The sequence below is a fragment of the Diceros bicornis genome, chromosome 28, assembly GCF_020826845.1.
Source record: "Diceros bicornis minor isolate mBicDic1 chromosome 28, mDicBic1.mat.cur, whole genome shotgun sequence".
In the NCBI taxonomy this organism is placed as follows: Eukaryota; Metazoa; Chordata; class Mammalia; order Perissodactyla; family Rhinocerotidae; genus Diceros; species Diceros bicornis.
Genome location: NC_080767.1, coordinates 4,544,592 through 4,564,851, shown reverse-complemented (window position 1 = coordinate 4,564,851; position 20,260 = coordinate 4,544,592). Strand labels below are relative to the sequence as shown.

The 20,260-nt window shown below is 39.1% G+C and overlaps 1 protein-coding gene across 5 annotated transcripts in view; it reads right to left on the bottom strand.

The window, feature by feature from the left end:
- RECK (reversion inducing cysteine rich protein with kazal motifs) overlaps positions 1-20,260 on the bottom strand; it is a 111,548-nt gene that overhangs the window by 13,288 nt on the left and 78,000 nt on the right. For all 5 annotated transcript variants that reach the window (XM_058523511.1, XM_058523512.1, XM_058523513.1 and 2 more), the window contains one exon: positions 1,208-1,330. In XM_058523511.1, the coding sequence (XP_058379494.1) occupies positions 1,208-1,330 (123 nt within the window). The remainder of the gene's footprint in view (positions 1-1,207; positions 1,331-20,260) is intronic.

The following is a 20,260-nucleotide window of genomic DNA, read 5'->3' as shown; positions in this document are numbered from 1 at the left end:
GCAGAATGAATTGTCCATATCAGAGCAGAGCAGATCAGAGACAAGGACAATGACAACAACAAAGCAGCAGAGGCCGGTGCTCATGAGGGTGATGGGGATGGGATGGAGTTAGTCCTGCCTCTACTTCCCCATAAGTCTGCCACTTACTTATTTCTGATCTCCTTTTTATTTCCAGTGGGCTGGAGATACAAGGTTGGTAAATCCCTCTTCTGTTCTCCTCCCACCCCACTCCATGTGTAATACTAACTCCAGGGAAAAAGGAATCAGGTTGCTGCTGCAGCAGCATGAAATGGGGCAAGGGAAGCTATCTGGCTCCTCTTGACCCAGAACCAAAGGTATTTCTGGGAAAAAGTAGATACCAATTGATGCCAGTAGACTGTGCTGTTGCTGTTGGCAACTGTAGCTTCCTCTCAAGGGAAGAGCATCCCATCTCACCAGCTTTTCACTTACTGTAGCTGGTACCAGCATAATACCAGCAGCACAAAGCATAGGAAAGTCGAGAAAGTAGCATACTTGATTGATTATGGGTACCTAATGAACCAGTAAGCTAAGGTAGGTCAAGGAAGGTAGTGAGAAAAACACTAGAACAGATACAAACTTAGAAAATACACGGACATTTTAGACCATATTTAGCAGCTAGGGTAAATAGAGTATTTTAGCAGGTAGAAAAGTTCCTTTTAACTAAAACCATCCCAATCACTGGACCTGTTCTTTTTGGCTCATAGAATTCCAGAATATTGGGGCCAGCCCTGTGGCGTAGTGGATAAGCGCATGCGCTCCGCTGCTGGTGGCCTGGGTTTGGATCCCCGGTGCGCACCGATGCACTGCTAGTCAGGCCATGCTGTGGTGGCGTCCCATATAAAGTGGAGGAAGATGGCACAGATGTTAGCCCAGGGCCAGTCTTCCTCAGCAAAAAGAGGAGGACTGGCATGGACGTTAGCACAGAGCTGATCTTCCTCACAAAAAAAAAAAAAGAATTCCAGTATATTAGTGCTGAAAGGGCCCTAAGAAACCATTTAGTTGAATGCCTTCAATTCATAGAGGAGGAAACAGATCCAGAGAGGGGAAATATCACGCTCTCCGATTACGTGTATATTTTACCCTGTACATTTGCAGTTAAGGCAAGACTGGAGAAGCCGCCTTGAAGGGCAAAATAAATACAAAGGGATGATGGCCCATTGAGGACAGCTTCTGGGTGACCAGTTACCTGTGAAGGTGCGACGGTCATCTTCTGAACTGTGCTCACTGATGCACAGGCGGGTAGAACACACCAAATTGCCAGCAAAGCAAGAACAGACATTGCAGTCGATATTAAAGGATGTTCCATGACCTGAGAGAAAGAGAAATAAAATGTTGATCCATATCACATATTTATAAATAGAGCATAAACTAAAAATTTAATAGTTTAAAAAGTTTTAAAACAAATTTTCGAAAGATGGCTTTTGAATATACAAATTAGGGAGTTCAATCTGTAATATTTATATTTTCATATTTACCTCCCACCATATCCTTCCAGACCCCTAATTTGCTGGTCTCGCCACACTGCTCCCTATTCTCTGAGAATGTTTCTGGCTGCCCCTTCTGCCTCGAATGCTCTTCTCTTCCTTCTGGAACTTCACTCATCTCTCCAGGACCAGCCCTGATGCCATCTTTGGATCCCAGACTCTCCCAATGCCCTTGCAGGAATGACTAGCTCCTTGAAGAGCATTTGGTCTGCTCCCTTTTGTGGCTTAAATTCTCTCTCATCCTAGCATGTAAAGCATGACCTCAATCCCTCGCCCCAGTTTCAGCTCCCGAAGGCACTAGTATGTTCTTTTGTAGAGAACAGGCATTTAATCAGTGAAAGTTTATGGAAGGAATGGATTTGTTTACCCTCAGATATCTTCTGTGATACAAGGTACCTCCCTTACGTTTTAACTAAGTAGCATGTTGACTAAGAAATCAATATCTGACTTGCTCTAGGGCAGAAATTTGCAAGATGTTTTTAGCCAATAGCAACCTTCTTTCAAATAAGATCTCATACAGAAGAGTACATCAAGAGCCATAAGAAGCTGAACTACTCTGGTTAATGGGGTGGGGGATGGAGGTAGTGGTAAGGGTAGCAGAGTGAATAGGTGTGGGGAGTACATTTCAAGAGTGGCATTTTTTCAGTTTTTGAGGTCATATATTGACATGAACAGTTGTTAGGGCTATAAGTAAAAGATGGCTAAGGAAGAAGTGAGAAAGCAAGAGGCTAGACGTTTTGAGAAGGTGATCAAAGGGTGGCACCTTTTAAAAGGGGCTGGAAGTGCTCTCTTCCAGCCCCTAATGAACAGTGTCATTCCCATCCCCCAGTCTGCTCTCCATGATGTCAATACCTGAGTTTTACATCTGGTAAAGGGTTGCAAGGGAGAGAGAACAGTTGAGGAGCGGGTAGGGAGGAGTATACCTATGTTCTTGCCTGCAGAGGGCCAGGGATTTGGAGTCAAGGAGGCCTGGGACTGCCTGCTTTGGTCACTTACTGGCTAAGTGATCTCTCTGAGCATCAGCTTCCTCATAACAACACCTATATCAAAGAGCAACTGGAGGATTAAATGAGGTAATGCAGGCCAAGATTTAGCATAGCACTTGGCCCACAGTTAAGAGTTCAATAAGTATTAATTATTATTATCTATTAGTCCCTTCTTGAGGAGGGTTGTCATAAAGAGAATTCCTGTTGTAAAGACATAGATGGGCTTGTATTATCTATTACCATGTAATAAATCATCATAGAACACAGCACATCAAAATACCAAACATTTATTATTTCACACAGTTTCTGAAGGTCAGGAATCTGGGAGGGCTTCACTGGGTGGTTGTGACCCAGGAGCTCTCATGAGGCTGCAGTCAAGCTACAGGCAGGGGCTACAGCCACTGAAAGGTTGACAGGGGCAGGGTTATCCACTTTCAAGGTCATTCACATCGCTGCTGGCAGGAGGCCTCAGTTCCTTGCCACATGGGCCTCTCCAAAAGGTTGTTCAAGACATAGATGTTGGCATCCTCCAGAGTGAGTAATCCAAGAAAGAAAGAATGACCAAGACACAGGCATCATATCTTTCTAGTAACTATATTGAGATACAATTCAGATACCATACAATTCACCCATTGAAAGTGTACAGTTCAATGGCTTTTAGTATATTCACATAGTTGTGCATCCATCTCCACTATCAGTTTTAGGACATTTTCATCTTGACCCCAAAAGAAACTTTGCACCTTTGCTTAACCACTCCTCACTCCTCTCAGCTCCCCCAGCTCCAGGCAACCACTAATTTTCTACTTTCTAGCTCTATACATTTCCCTGTTATGAACAGTTCATAAAAATGGAATTATACAATATGTGGTCCTTTGTAACTAGCTTCTTTCACTTATCATAATATTTTCAAGGTTCATCCATGATGTAGCATGTATCAGTACTTCATTCTTTTTTATGGCTGAATAATATTCCATTGTATGGATATACCACTTTTATTCATCCATTTATCAGTTGATGGACATTTGAGCTATTTCCACTTCTCCACTATTACGTATAACTGCTATGAAAATTCATGTATGAGTTTATTTGTGCACATATGTTTTCATTTCTTGAGTATATATACCTATGAATGAAATTAATGGGTATATATTCCCAATATATATATTACTGGGTCATACAGCAACTCCATGTGTAATCATCTGAGAAACTGCCAGACTGTTTTCCAAAATGGTTGCACCATTTTACATCCTCACCAAATTGTGAAAGGTTCCAATTTTCCCACATCCTCACTAACATTTCTCATCCATCTTTTTACTGTAGGCATCCTACTGTGTGTGAAGTGGCATCTCATTGTAGTTCTGATTTTCATTTCACTGATGGCTAATAATATCGAGCACCTTTTTGGCCCTGTGTATATCTTCTCTGAAGAAACGTCTATTCAGATCCTTTATCCATCTTTTAATTGGGCTTTTTACCTTTCATTGTTGAGTTGTAAGACTTCTTTTACATTCTAATACGAGTTCCTTGTCAAATATGTGCTTTGCAAATATTTTCTCAATTTGTCTTTTCACTTTCTTCATGATGTTCTTTGAGGCCCAAAAGCATTTAATTTTGATGATGGTTATTTCTGTTTTTGGAGTAATATCTAAGAAATCATTCCCTAACCAAAGTCATAAAGACTTAACACTTACGTGAGACTGATAAAAGTTTTTTTAAAAATTCAAATTCAGGAATAAAAAAGGGATCACTGAAAACTCTAAAGACATTTTAAAGATCACAAGAGGGAGGAGAGAAGTCAAGATGGCGGCGTAGGCAGACTCTGAACTCACCTCCTCCTGTGGACGCAGCCAATTTAGGACACAGCCAATTTAAAACTACTCGTGGAAAAATTACCTGCGACAGAGCTGAAAACTGGATAAGAGGAACTCTTGCAACAAAGGACAATCCTAACAGAGGTGGAAGAGGTAGAAAAACTCTTCTGGAGAGAAAAAATGCCACCTTCACAAGACCCACCCTCACAATACGCAGTGCTTCACAGCCACCTGGGAGCAGCCCAAAGGTATGCAGCCCTCCCTGGAGGCGCGGGGCCCTGAGCGGGGGAGCGCCCCCCGCTGTGGGCATTTTGTGGACACAGCACAATCGAGACGAGTGGCATAATATCTGACTTTGCCTGCTACTAAAACATTGGAGAGTACCCCCAGAAAAGCTGGTTCACAAAGAAATTAAAACCGGCTCTTAAAGGGCCCATGCGCAAACTCACCCGTTTCAGAAAGCAACCTAAAATCACCAGAAAGGTGCACAGTGCTTTGGTGAAAAGAGACTCACCTGATAGGCTCTGAGTGCACTGCAATGAGGTGAGACCTCTCCAGGGACTGGGACACTGGCAGAGGCCATTGTTGTGGCCTGGTGTGGGCCTGCTGACACAGATGCCATTGGAGTTCTCCCTGGGGCCTGCTAGCCCAGGGTCGGCCCCACCCCCTAGAGCACCGATTTAATCCAGCTCAGCCAGGGCAGGCAGCCCACCCTAGAGACTGGCCCCACCCAACAACAAGCCCTCAGGCAACTTGTGGGCCTGCATAGATTGGTGACTGGATTCTCTGCAGCCTGGCCACTGAGCCCACTTCAGTGGGGCAGGGCGTGCACAAGGAGCAGGCAGAGAGTGTGAGGCGGTGGTGGAGTGTGTGGGGCTCCCGCCGTGGAGAGACTGGGTCTACTTCAGGAGGTCGGGGCGCGCACATGGGGCAGGACTGTGTTGACTGTGTGTGTGGACCTGTGGGCGGCGGGGCTTGTCAGCTGCAGAAGACTTGTGCTTTTCAAAGACCCACATAGGGGGTTTGCCCCACCTTCCAAAGCCTGAAACAATTGGGTACTCCCGTGCCTGAGGCCAGCCCCACCCAGCTGCAATCCTCAGAGAGCTGACAAGAGACTTAAAGGCTAGAGGCTTATAGAAATTGTAAGCCCCTGGTCCTAACAGCATGCCACACTGGGGGCCTACTCACTTAAAAGAAATACTGCAACACAAATGTGGTATTAGAACTTGCAGCCAACTGTGCTGGGGCTTCCCACACCCGATAAAGAGACTGAAGGGCCCACAACAACTACAAGCAGCTGAGCACTACAACAGCTGGCCAGGAGCATAACTCAGCCTCCCTGGGCGCCTAAAGGGAGAGCAAACATGCCACAACAGAAGGACACATGTAGCCCACATAGGGGTCACTCCTGGAACATTGAGAACTGAGGGAAGCACACTGCAGGACTCCTAAGGCATCACTTATATAAGGTCACCTATCCAAGATCAGGAGACGTAGCTGACCTCCCTAATACACAGACACAAGCACAGGGAAAGAGGCAAAATCAGGAGGCAAAGGAATACATTCCAAGTAAGGGAACAGGACAAAACCCCAGAAAAGGAACAAGGTGAAACAGAAATGAGCAACCTACCTGACAGAGAGTTCAAACAAAGAGTGTTAAGGATGCTCACTGATCTGGGGAGAAGAATAGATGAACTCAGTGAAAATGTCTACAAACAACTGTAAGATATAAAAAAGAACCAATCAGAAATGAATAATACAAGACTGGAAATGAAAAATAAACTAGAGGGACTCAAAAGCAGAGTAGAGGATACAGAAGAACGGATCGGCGAGCTGGATGAAAGACTAGAAGAAACTACCCAAGCTGAACAGGTGAAAGAAAAAAGAGTTAAAAAGAGTGAGGACAGTCTAAGGGACCACTGGGACAACATCAAGCTCACTAACATCTGTGTTATAGGTGTCCCAGAAGGAGAAGAGAGAGACAAAGGGGCAGAGAATCTATTTGATGAAATAACAGATGAAAACGTCCCTAACCTAAGGAAGGAAACAGACATTCAGGTACAGGAAGAGAGCCCCAAACAAGATAAACCCAAAGAGGCCCACACCAAGACACATCATAATCAAATGGCCAGAATTAAAGATAAAGACAGAATCCTAAAAGCCACAAGAGAAAGACAAGTTACATATAAAGGAAACCCCATAAGGCTATCAGCTGACTTCTCAGCAGAAACCTTACAGGCTAGAAGAGAGTGGCACGATATATTTAAAGTGCTAAAAGGAAGAAACTTACAGCCAAGAATACTCTAACCAGCAAGGTTATCATTCAAAATGGAAGGAGAGATAAAAAGTTTCCCAGACAAACAAAAATTAAAGGAGTTTGTCACCAAGAAACCAGTGCTACAAGAAATGTTAAAGGGACTGATTTAAGGGGAAAAGAGAAGACCACAAATTGGAAAAATTATCTATTTCCATGATAAGAGGGTAATGGATACAAATGCACAAAAAACGAGGTTAGATATGATATCAAAAACATAAAATGAGGGAGGAAGGGAGTTAAAGAGTAGAGCTTTCAGACAGAGGTCAAACTAAAGAGACCATCAATTCTGTATAGAGGACTGCTAAAACACTGAGAAAAAAAAAGTTAAAAAATGGCAGTAAGTACATACTTATCAATAGCTACTTTAAATGTCAATGGACTAAAAGCTCCAATTAAAAGGCATAGGGTGGCTGATTGGATAAAACAACAAGACCCATATATATGCTGCATACAAGAGACACACTTCAGGCCTAAAGACACTCACAAACTGAAAGTGAAGGGATGGAAAAAGATACTCCACGCAAATGGCAATGAAAAGAAAGCTGGGGTAGCAATACTCATATCAGACAAAATAGACTTTAAACAAAAACTGTAAAAAGAGACAAAGAAGGACATTACATAATGATCAAGGGAACAATCCAACAAGAGGATGTAACACTTGTAAATATCTACGCACCCAACGTAGGAGCACCTAAATATATAAAGCAATTATTAACAGACATAAAAAGAGAAATAGATAGTAACACAATAATAGTAGGGGACTTTAACACTCCACTTACACCAACGGATAGATCATCCAAACAGAAGATCAATCAGGAAACACTGGCCTTAAATGACACACTTGAACACATGGACCTAGTAGATATATACAGAGCATTCCAACCAAAAACCGAAGAATACACGTTCTTTTCAAATGCCCGTGGAACATTCTCCAGGATTGATCACACGTTAGGCCACAAAACAAGTCTCCATAAATTTAAGAAGACTGAAATAATACCAAGCATCTTTTCTGACCACAATGGTATGAAACTAGAAATCAACTATAGGAAGAAAATCAGAAAAGCCACAAACACGTGGAGATTAAACAAAATGCTACTGAACAACAATTGGGTCAACGAAGAAATCAAAGGAGAAATCAAAAAATACCTGGAAACAAATGAAAATGAAAATATGACATGCCAGAATTTATGGGATACAGCAAAAGCAGTTGTAAGAGGGAACATTATAGCAATACAGGGCTATCTCAACAAACAAGAAAAATCTCAAATAAACAATCTAACAATGCACCTAAAGGAACTGGAAAAAGAAGAACAAACAAAGCCCCAAATCAGTAGAAGAATGGAAATAAAAATCAGAGCAGAAATAAATGAAATAGAGACTAAAAAAACAATAGAAAAAATTAATAAAACCAAGAGGTGGTTCTTTGAAAACATAAACAAAATTGACAAACCTTTAGCTAGGACTCACCAAGAAAAAAAGAGAGAAGGCTCAAATAAGTAAAATGAGAAATGAAAGAAGAGAAATTACAACAGACACTTCAGAAATACAAAAGATTATAAGAGAATACTATGAAAAGCTATATGCCAACAAATTTGACAATCTGGAATAAATGGATAAAATCTTAGAATCATACAACCTTCCAAAACTGGATCAAGAAGAAGTAGAGAATTTGAATAGACTAATCACCAGTAAGGAGATTGAAACAGCAATCAAAAACCTCCCCCAAAATAAGAGTCCAGGACCAGACAGCTTCCCTGGTGACTTCTACCAAACATTCAAAGAAGACTTAATACCCATCCTTCTCAAACTTTCCAAAAAAGTTGAGGAGCAGGGAAGCTCCCTAACTCATTCTGCGAAGCCGACATTACCCTGATACCAAAACCAGACAAGGACAACACAAAAAAAAGAAAATTACAGGCCAATATCACTGATGAACATCGATGCAAAAATCCTCAACAAAATACTAGCAAATTGCATACAACAATACATTAAAAAGATTATACACCATGATCAAGTGGGATTTATTCCAGGTATTCAGGGATGGTTCAACATTTGCAAATCAATCAATGTAATACACCACATGAATAAAAAGAAGAATAAAAATCACATGATCATCTCAATAGATGCAGAGAAAGCATTTGACAAGATACAGCATCCATTTATGATAAAAACTCGGAATAAAATGGGTATAGAAGGAAAGTACCTCAACATAATAAAGGCCATATATGACAAACTCACAGCTAACATCACCCTCAATGGTGAAAACCTGAAAGCTATCCGTCTAAGAACAGGAACCAGACAAGGATGCCCACTCTCACCACTCCTATTTAACATAGTACTGGAAGTCATAGCCAGAGCAATCGGGCAAGAAAAAGAAATAAAAGGGATCCAAATTGGAAAAGAAGAAGGGAAACTCTCATTATTTGCAGATGACATGATTTTATATATAGAAAACCCTAAAGAATCCACCAGAAAACTTTTACAAGTAATAAACAAATACGGTAAAGTTGCAGGATACAAAATCAACATACAAAAATCAGTTGCATTTCTATACACTAACAACGAAGTAGCAGAAAGAGAAATTAAGAATACAATCCCATTTACAATTGTAACAAAAAGAATAAAATATCTAGGAATAAACTTAACCAAAGAGGTGAAAGATCTGTACACTGAAAACTATAAAACATTGCTGAAAGAAATTGAAGAAGACACAAAGAAATGGAAAGATATTCTGTGCTCTTTGATTGGAAGAATTAACATAGTTAAGATGTCCATACTTCCTAAGGCAATCTATATTTTCAGTGCAATCCCTATCAAAGTTCCAACAACATTTTTCACAGAAATAGAACAAAGAATCCTAAAATTTATACGGAACAACAAAAGACCCCAAATAGGTAAAGGAATCCTGATAAAAAAGGAACAAAGCTGGAGGTATCACACTCCCTGATTTCAAAATATACTGCAAAGCTATAGTAATCAAAAAAGCATGGTACTGGCACAAAAACAGACACACAGATCAATGGAATAGAATCAAAAGCCCAGAAATAAACCCACACATCTATGGACAGCTAATCTTTGACAGAGGAGCCAAGAACATACAATGGAGAAAAGAAAGTCTCTTCAACAAATGGTGCTGGGAAAACTGGACAGCCACATGCAAATAAATGAAAATAGACCCTTACCTTACACCATACACCATATACCATAATTAACTCAAAATGGATTAAAGACTTGAATGTAAGACCTGAAACTATGAAACTTCTAGAAGAAAACAGAGGCAGTACAGTCTTCGACATCGGGCTTAGCAACATATTTTCAAGCACCATGTCTGACCGGGCAAAAGAAACAACAGAAAAAATAAACAAATGGGACTACATCAAACTAAAAAGCTTCTGCACAGCAAAGGAAACCATGAACAAAATGAAAAGACAACTTACCAATTGGGAGAAGATATTTGCAAACCATACATCTGATAAGGGCTTAATCTCCAAAATATATAAAGAACTCGCGCATCTCAACAACAAAAAAACTAACAACCCAATTAAAAAATGGGCAAAAGACCTGAACAGACAATTCTCCAAAGAAGATATACAGATGGCCAACAGGCACATGAAAAGATGTTCAACATCATTAACTAGCAGGGAAATGCAAATCAAAACTACAATGAGATATCACCTCACGCCCGTCAGAATGGCTATAATTAACAAGACAGGAAACAACATGTGTTGGAGAGGATGTGGAGAGAAGGGAACTCTCATACACTGCTGGTGGGAGTGCAAACTGGTGCAGCCACTATGGAAAGCAGTATGGAGATTCCTCAAAAAATCAAGGATAGAACTACCATATGATCCAGCTATTCCACTGCTGGGTATTTATCCAAAGAACTTGAAAACACCAATGCATAAAGATACATGCACCCCTGTGTTCCTTGCAGCGCTATTCTTGGGCACTTGGAAGCAACCTAAGTGCCCATCAAGGGAGAATGGATAAAGAAGATGTTATATATATACACAATGGAATACTACTCAGCAATAAGAAACGATGAAATCCAGCCATTTGTGACAACATGGATGTACATTGAGGGTATCATGCAAAGTGAAATAAGTCAGAGGGAGAAGGTCAAATACCGTATGATCTCACTCATTAAGCAGTAGATAATAACAACAACAAACAAACACATAGAGACAGAGATTGGATTGGTGGTGACCAGAGGGGAAGGGGTGAGGGAGGAGGGTGAAAGGGATAATTCAGCACATGTGTGTGGTGATGGGTTGTAATTAGTATTTGGGTGGTGAACATGATGTAATCTATGCAGAAATAGAAGTATAATGTTGTACACCTGAAATTTATACAATGTTATAAACCAATGTTACTGCAATAAACAAAAAATTTTTAAAAAAAGATCACAAGAGGATACACAATTGTATATTAATAACTTTCAAAATTTAAATGAAATAGAGAAATTCCTAGAAAAGTACAACTTAAAAATAACATAAAGAGAAATAGCATTGAATATTCCTATAACTAGTAAAAACAATTTAATAAATTAAAAACTATCCCACAAATAAAACTCCATTGGCATCATTAGTGAAAATTCTAGTCTTCATAAATTCGTTCAGAGATTTTTAAAAAAGGATACACTCCTCAACTCATTTTATGGGAAGCATAACCTTAATACAAAACCCAATAAAGACAGTGAAAGAAAGGAAAATAACAGGCAAAGACATTGATGAATATAGTTAAAAAAACCGCGAATGGGAGTAAGATGGAGTAAGCACATTCCTCCTGGTCTTTCCCACTGAATGCAGCTACTAAACTTAGCCGGAATGCATGGAGCAGAAGCTATATGAGGACTCTGAATAGTAGACAGTGGCAGCAGAATTGAGGAAGACGACCAAACTATGAAGCGCTGAACTGGCAATGAGTTCACCATTTTTTATCCTCTGGTCCTCCTGCCACTTGGCCTCAGACATGGCATGGCTATGAAATGCATGGCAGAGTGGGCTAAGTAAACTTCTAGCTTTCCGGCTGGAGAACCAAAAAGAGGAGCCCCAGGGAACTGAATAGGACAAAGGAAATCACAGAGAGGGAGAAGCTTGGGAAAGGGACCCCATAAAATTGTTCACACTCTCCTGGTATCAGCCCTGAGCAGTACTTAGGTTGATCTGGTCTTAATCCACATACACAAGACTTGAAGAGCTGGATTTACCATCATCCATGTCCCAGACTGGCCACTGGCTGGCGCACACATGGGACAGATCTGAATACCATTGCAAAGTCTGAAACTTGAAATGAAATTCTAACCACAGCCCATAAAAGGTCAGTTGGAACTTACAGACTGAACCTAATCTGGTCAATTGCATACTAACACAAAAATATCAACATTCTTCATAGGATTTCATCAAGAGCCACAGTCCAGAATCTCATAGCATAATATTCAAAATGTGTAAGATTTAATCTAGAATTACTTCGCATATGAAGAACTATAAAAATCTCAACTCACAAACAAAAAGATAATTAACACACGTCAGTACCGAGATGACTCAGATTTTGGGATTATCTGACAAAGACTGTAAGCAGCTATTATAAAAATGCTCTAACAAATCATTGTAAACACCCTTGGAGCAAATGGAAAACTAGAAAGTTTCAGTAAGGAAATGGGAAAAATAAAGAATAACAAAATGGAAACATTAGAACTTGAAAATAAAATAAACTAGAAATTAAAAACTCACTGGATAGACCTCAAAGGAGAATGGAGATGACAGAGGTAAGAGTCAGTGAACAAAAAGATTGATTCATAGAAATTAGTCTGAACAACAATGAGGAAAATATAATGAAAAGAGCCCCAGGGACCTGTGGAACAATAAAAAAAAAAGTCCAACATTTGTTCCACTGCACTTCCAGAAAGAGAGGAGAAAGACTGCAGAGTCAGAAAAACATCTGAAGGAATAACAGTTGAAAACTTCCCAAATTCGCCGAAAGAGAGAAATCTACAGATTCAAAAAGCTCAGTGAACCCCAAACAAGATGAAGGTAATGGAATTTATACCCAAACACATAATAATACTGCTGAAAAGTACAGAAAATAAAAAAATCTTCAGCGGTCAGACAAAAATAACTTGTTACTGACAAAGAAACGATTTGAATGAATGCTGAATTCTCATTAGAAACCATGAAGGTCAGACAGAGGTGGCACAACATTTTTCAGGTGCTGAAAAAAAGAACTATGGAGCCATAATTTTATATCCCATGAAAATAACCTCCAGTAATGAAGATGAAATAAAGACACTCTCAGAAGAAGGAAAACTAAGAGAACTCAGGGCCAGCCAACATGCTCTAAGACAGTTGCTAAAGGAAGTTTTTCAGAGAAGGGAAATGACAGCAAATGGACACCTGGAACATCAGGAAAGAAAGAGGAGCAACAGAAATGACAAATATCTGGGCACATATAATGGACTATTCTTTTTCTCTTGAGTTCTTTAAAATATGCTTGATGTTTGAAGGCAAAAAAATGTAACAGGGTCTGCTGGGATTTTCCATGTGTAGATGTAATATATAAGCCCACTATCATATGAAGGGGAGGGTAAAGGGACTGAGATGGCAGTAAGGATTTTATATTCCACTTGAAGTAGTCAACTATTAATTTTAAACAGACTACAAAGTTCAGTATGTATATTGTAATCCCGAGAACAACCACTAAAGACTTTATACAAAGAGATATAGTCAAAATACAATAAATTATAATGGAACACTAAAAAATATACAAATAACCCGAAAGAAGGCAGAAAAGAGGGCAGAGGAATGAAAAAGAGGGGAAAAATGGAAAACAAATAATAAAATGGTAGACCTAAGTCCAAACATTAACAGTAATTGCATTAAATGTAACTGTTTAAAACACACCAATAAAAAGATCAGATGTTGTCAGAATGAATAACAAGACATGAACCAATTATATTCTGTCTACAAGAAACTCACTTCAAATATAATGATACAGATAGGTTCAAAGTAAAAGGATGAAAAAAGACACACCGTGCACTCAGAGTAGACTCAAAGCAAGGAAAATTACAAGGGATTAAGATGTGTATTACACAACGAAAAAAAGGTCAATTTACCAAGAAAATTACAATCCTAAATAAGTGTGTAAGTAACAAGAATGACCTCAACATACATGAAGGAAAAACGGACAGAACAGAAAGGAGAAACACACAAATCCACAATTATATTTGGGGACTTCAACACTCCTCTCATAGACTTCTATAGAATTTGTAGAAAGAAAATCAATAAGGATATAGAAGAAATGAAGAGCACCATCAACCAACTGGACCTAAATGGCATTTACAGGACACTCTATCCAACAATTGCCAAATGTACAGTTTTTTCCAGTGCACAGAGGGACATTCACCAAGATAGACCATGTCCTGGGTCATAAAACAAACCTTAACAAATTTAAAAGAATTGGAAAAAAGTAAAACGTATGTTCTCTGTCCACAACAGAATTAAAGTAGATATCACCAATAGAAAGATATAAGGAAAATTCCAAACCTTTGGAAATTATACGAAACACTTCTAAATGATCCACGAGTCAAAGAGGAAGTCTCGAGGGAAATTAGAAAATATTTTGAACTGAATGAATGAAAACACAAATATAAATTTTGTGAGATGTAGTTTAAGTCCTTTTCAGAGTAAAATTTATAGTATTAAATGCTTATATTATAAAAGAAGAAAGGTCTCAAGTAAATAAGTTTCCACCTTAAGAAACTGGAAAAGAAGAGCAATACAGGAAGAAATGAAACTGTCCCTATTTGCAGACGACAGGATTGTCTACACAGAAAAGTTCAAGAAATCTACCCAAAAAACTCCTAAAATTAATAAGTGAGTTTAGCAAAGTTGCAAGGTACATGATAAACACACAAAAAACAATCATATTTCTATGTACTATACAGAAATTCCTACAGTACTAGGAATGCATTTAGAAACTAATATTTAAAAAATACCATTCACAATACCTCCATCTAATAATTTTACAAACAAAAACCTAACTGAGAGCCAGCCCTGATGGCCTAGTGGTTAAAGTTTGACGCTCATGGCTTTGGCAGCCCAGGTTCACTTCCTGGTCACGGAACCACACCACCCGTCTGCCAGTTGCCATGCTGCAGCGGCCACTCACATAGAAGAATTAGAACGACTTACAACTAGGGTATACAACCATGTACTGGGGCTTTGGGGAGGATGAAAAAAAAAAAAAAGAGAAAGATTGGCAACAGACGTTAACTCAGGGCAAATCCTTCCCTCCAAAAAAAAAAAAAAAAAATTCTAAAAAAAACCCCATAACAATATATAGCAAATGGAATCCACTAATATTTTAAAGGAATTATATAATTACTGAGTCTAATAATTATATATATAAAAAATATATATTATACATTTACATAAAATATTAATACGCCATAGCAAAGTCAGGTTTATCCCAAGAATGGATGGAGGGTTTTACATTGACAAATTAATAAAAGTGACTTGTCCTATTAATAGATTAAAGGAGAAAACATGCTCATTTCAATAGATGCATAACATTCAATATCTATCACGATAAAAACTCAGTAAATTTGGAAAAGAGGAAACCTCCATAAAGAAAAAAAGAAGTCATTGTGTATTCATGATATAATTGTGTATATGGAAAGTACGGAAATATCTACAATAAATTATTAGAAAGTTCTTTACATATTCTGGATACAAGTCCTTTGCCAGATAGGTGATTTGCAAATATTTTCTTAAATCTGTGGCTTGTCCTTTCATCCTCTTAACAGTGTCTTTCCCATAGCAAAGTTTTTCATTTTGATGAGATCCAATTTATCAATTTTTTAATGGATCATGCTTTTGGTGTCATATCTAAGAAATCTTTGCTTAGCCCCAGATTGCAAAGATTTTCTCTATGTTTTCCTCTAGAAGTTTTATAGTTTCACATTTTACATTTACAGCAATGATTCCTTTGAGTGGAGTAAAGATATTTACCACATGTACAACCGATAATGGGTTCACATCCAGAATATCTAAAGATCTGCTACAATTTGCTAAAATCAAATTCAATATATAAAATTCTAAAATGTCAAGTACCTAGGAATAAATCTAACAAAAGTTGTGTGAGTCAAGCATAAAACTACAGAGTAAAGTATAAAACTTTAAGAGAAATTAAAGAAGACTCCCCAAAATGGAAAGATATACCATGTCCATGAAGTTTTAAAAATTGATATTGTAAATCAATGAAATTTCCCTAAATTGGTCTATAAATTCAGTGCAATCACAACCAAAATCCCAACAGGTTTTTTGTAGATCTTGACAAACTAATTCTAAACTGTACAGGCGATGATAAAGCTATAGTAACGGAGCCTGTGGTGTTGGCATAGCTCAGACAGACCAATGGAATAAGAGAGCTCACGAACACATCCACCTGTGTACGGACATGTGATTTACATCAAAGGTGGCACTGCAGAGAAGTGGGAAAATTGGTACTGGGACAATTATTTATCCATATAGGAAATTCATGACCTCTGAGTAGAGAAGATTTCTTCAAGTATCAAAGAGCATTAACCAAAAAGGAAAAGACAAATTGGACTAATTAAAATTAAAATATACCATTAAGAGTGAAAATGTGACCAAGGAACCAGGCAAAGAAAGTGTTACTGAGGATCTGATCAGTAACTAACATGGCCTGTCAAACTTTCTCAGACAGAAGAAACTATGTGTTCTGTTTTGCAGAAATTCATGTGCCCCCTTTGCAGATGTTGCTGTCTTGCAGAGAAACTTACACGTTTGCAGCAAGACCCCTGCAAAATGTTCCAGCTCCAAGCATCCGAAAGTTACCTTAAACTTATTAGCATCTTAAATTCTTCTCCTCTGGGAGGGTCCAAGCAGCCATTTTCAGATCATGAGATGTATGTAATAGCATGTTTACCTGCTATGCGTACCCCCTGAATGAGCACAGTTGTTACACAGTCGTTAAAAATAATCCTGTTATCCTCTGTTCTCTTGTGTATAAAGTCTCCACCAGCACTGAGCTGTGGGAGACCCTGCGTTTGGGAGAGCTCCCCAGTGTTCTCCATTGCTTGTGCCAGCAATAAACCTTTTCTTCACCTACTTCGCCTTGGTTGCTTTCCAGCTCTGCACTCACCAAGAGACGAACCCACTGAGTTTGGTTACAAAAAGGCAAGCCACAGAGTGGGAGAAGGTATTTTCCACATGTGTAACTGATAACAGGCTCACATCCAGAATATATTAAGAATTCCAACAAGTCAATAAGAGAGGACAGTCAATCAAATAGAAAAAAAAGAAAAGATTTCACAAAAGGAAATCCAAATGGCCAATAAACATGAAAAGATGCTTAACCTAACTATCAACCAAGAGAATACAAATTAAAACCACACAGAAGAAGTCAGACAATACCAAGTATTGGCAAGCATGTAGAGCAACAGGACTTCTCATATATTGCTGATGGCAATGGGAACTGGCATTATCACTTTGCAAATTAGTCTGGCATTATCTAGCAATGAAGACAGCAATTCCACTCCAAAGTATATGCCCTAGATAAACTTGAGTGCACGCGCACCAAGATATTCACAAGAATAGCATTATTTGTCCTTGCCCAAATTGGAAACAACCCAGGTGTCCTTCAACAGGATACTGGATAAATAAAATGACACATTCCTATGACAGAACACTATACAGAAGAGGAATGGAAACAACTACACCTACATACAACAACATGGAAAAATTGTGAAAACAAAATTTTGAGTGAAAGAAGCCAGACACAATTCATACCAAATTCTCTTATGTAAAGTTCAAAAACAGGACGAACTAATCTCTATATTCAAAATGCCTACTTAAATGGTAAAACTACACAAAAAAAAGCCAGGAACATATTATTGTAAAGGTCAGAGGGTAGAGAAGGGATTATACCCAGGAAGGGACCGCACAGGAGATTTTAGAGGTGTTGGCAATGTTCTATTTCTTGAACTCAATAGTGCTTATGTGGATATTTACAATATTTACAATAATTCGTTAAGCTACACAATTATGTATGGTCTCTTTTTCTTTTTTTGCTGAGGAAGATTAGCCCTTAGTTAACATCTGTGCCAATCTTCCCCTACTTTATATGTGGGTCGCCAGCCCAGTGTGGCTAACAAGTGGTGAAGACCCACACTTTGGATCCGAACCTGCGAACCTGGGCCCCCTAAGTGGATGCACCAAACTTAACCACTATGCCACAGGGCCAGCCCCTGTATGGTCATTTTTTATGTGTGTTATATTCATAATAAAAAAGGTTTAAAATATTTCCTTACAAGGCTGAATAAGTGTTGTAACCTACATGTGATATATTTACTTTTGTTCAAAGATGTAACAATGCCCTTTTAGAAGTAAATGTGGACTTTTTATGTCATCCTTTAAATGGTACAAAATAGGCACCTGGACACAGGAGAAGGGGAGCTCTTTCTCATTATGAGAGCGGTGAAAATGCAGAGAGGACATGCTTGATAGGGGATATTTCTAACATACTTGCAACAAAACTTGAATATTCTAATTCTAAGATAGATGGAGAGGTAGGAAGGCAGAGAGGCTTGTCATGATTCCACGGCCTGAATGAAATAATGCACTATGACCGTCAATGTTTCTGAGCCAGGCTCTCTTGGTTTTGTCCTCACAGAGCTCTTCCTCAGAAGGAATACTTTCGCTGGTAACAGTTGGGCACAGAAGAGGCTAGGTTATTAAACAACTGGCATAAAAAATAAGCTCATGAAAAGGTGCTCAACATCATTAGCCAGCGGGGAAATGCAAATCAAACCACAATGAGATGCCACTTCCTCCCACTGGGATGACTGTATTTGGAAAGACAGTAAGAAGTGTTGGTGAGGATGTAGAGAAATTGGAACTCTCCTACATTGCAGGTGGGAATGTAAAATGATGCAGCTGCTTTGGGAAACAGTCCGGCAGTTCCTCAAATGGCTAAACATAGAGTTACCATTTGAGCCAACAATTCTACTCCTAGGTATATACCCAAGAGAAATGAAAACATATGCGAACACAAAAACTTGTACCCGAATGTTCATAGATCATTATTCATAATAGCTGAGAAGTGGAAACAACCCAAATGTCCATCAACTGACAAAGTGATAAATAAAAGGTAGTACATCCACACTATGGGATATTATTTACGCATAAAAAGGAATGAAGTACCGGCACATGCTACGACACGGATGAACCTTGAAAGTATTATGCTAAGTGAAGGAAGCCATATAAAAGCACACATATTACATGATTGCATTTATATGAAATGTCTAGAATAGGCTGATCCAGAGAGATGGAGAGTAGATTAGTTGCTGTGTAGGGCTGGGAAGATGAGGGGGTTAGAGGGTGACAGCTAAGGGGTACAAGGTTTCTTTTCGGGGTAAAGAGAATGTTCTAAAATTTATTGTGGTAATGATTGTACAACTCTAAGAATATACTAAAAGACACTGAATTGTACACGTTCAATGGCTGAATTGTATGGTATGTGAATTATATCTCAATAAAGCTTTTAAAAATATACCATCATTCATCATGGTATTTAACATTTCTGAACAACCCAACTTGGACCAAGATACCCCTGTTTTTAACACCAGACTCCATACTTTAACAGAAACACTGCACAGATAAGACAGAAAAACACAACAAACTCTTCTTTGGATACTGATGTCTTCATGAAAGGAGGCTTCACTGGAGCCTCACTGACACATTTATACTCTTACGTGGCATCCTGGGGCAGTGCATCCTAGGAAGATTGTGGATGGGTAAAGTTTGCTCTGTGTCTGTGTGTGAAGTGTTTGAAAGATAACTTTGAAAGGGAAAGTGGGAAAAGAGAACTACAATGAAATCTCTAGGTATATTCTCAGGTAGATCAATTTTAGGGAAAAAGTTGAGTATCTGGAAACTGATTCCCTTAAAACCATGCAAGTCTGAACTTCCCTTGGAAGGCCTTCAGGTACCCAGTGTGAAGATCTGAGCTGTAGTTCAAAACTTTGTATTTCAAGACCATAATCTCTGCTATGAATTGATCAAGGTTCCCTAGCAGCAATGCCAAGAATTTGACTCTGACTCCTCCATTCAGCTGAGCCAGCCTCCTTGAGGTGACAAGCCCTGAATGCTTCAGCCTCATGGTCTAATTTTCACATGGGAAGAGCTTACGAAGGAAGAAGGAAGGAGGATCACATCAGCTAATATATCAAATTATGATCCCAGTATGCTGAGAAAAGGACAGAGAGGACAGAGTTGTCAGGAGACACTCTGGTGGCCTGGTGGGAACAGAGGTTGATCTGGAGCCAGAGAGCAGAGACAACTTGTAGGAAGCTCAACTGAGGAAAGAGATAGGCAGACAGCAAGAGGCAGACCTCAGAGCAGAGGAGCATTTACTTTCAGGATCGGAGAAACTTGAGAATATTTGTGGGATGAAGAGAAGAAATGAGCAAGGGGATGTGGAGACAGAGGGAACTGTGGAGTCTGAGAAGTTGTGAGGGGACAGGCTGAAGACACAGGGAGGCATCAGCTTTGAATCGTGGACGGACAGCTCTTCCTCTGAGGTGCTCAAGAGCAGAAGCTCTGCAGAGATTTTTAAAAA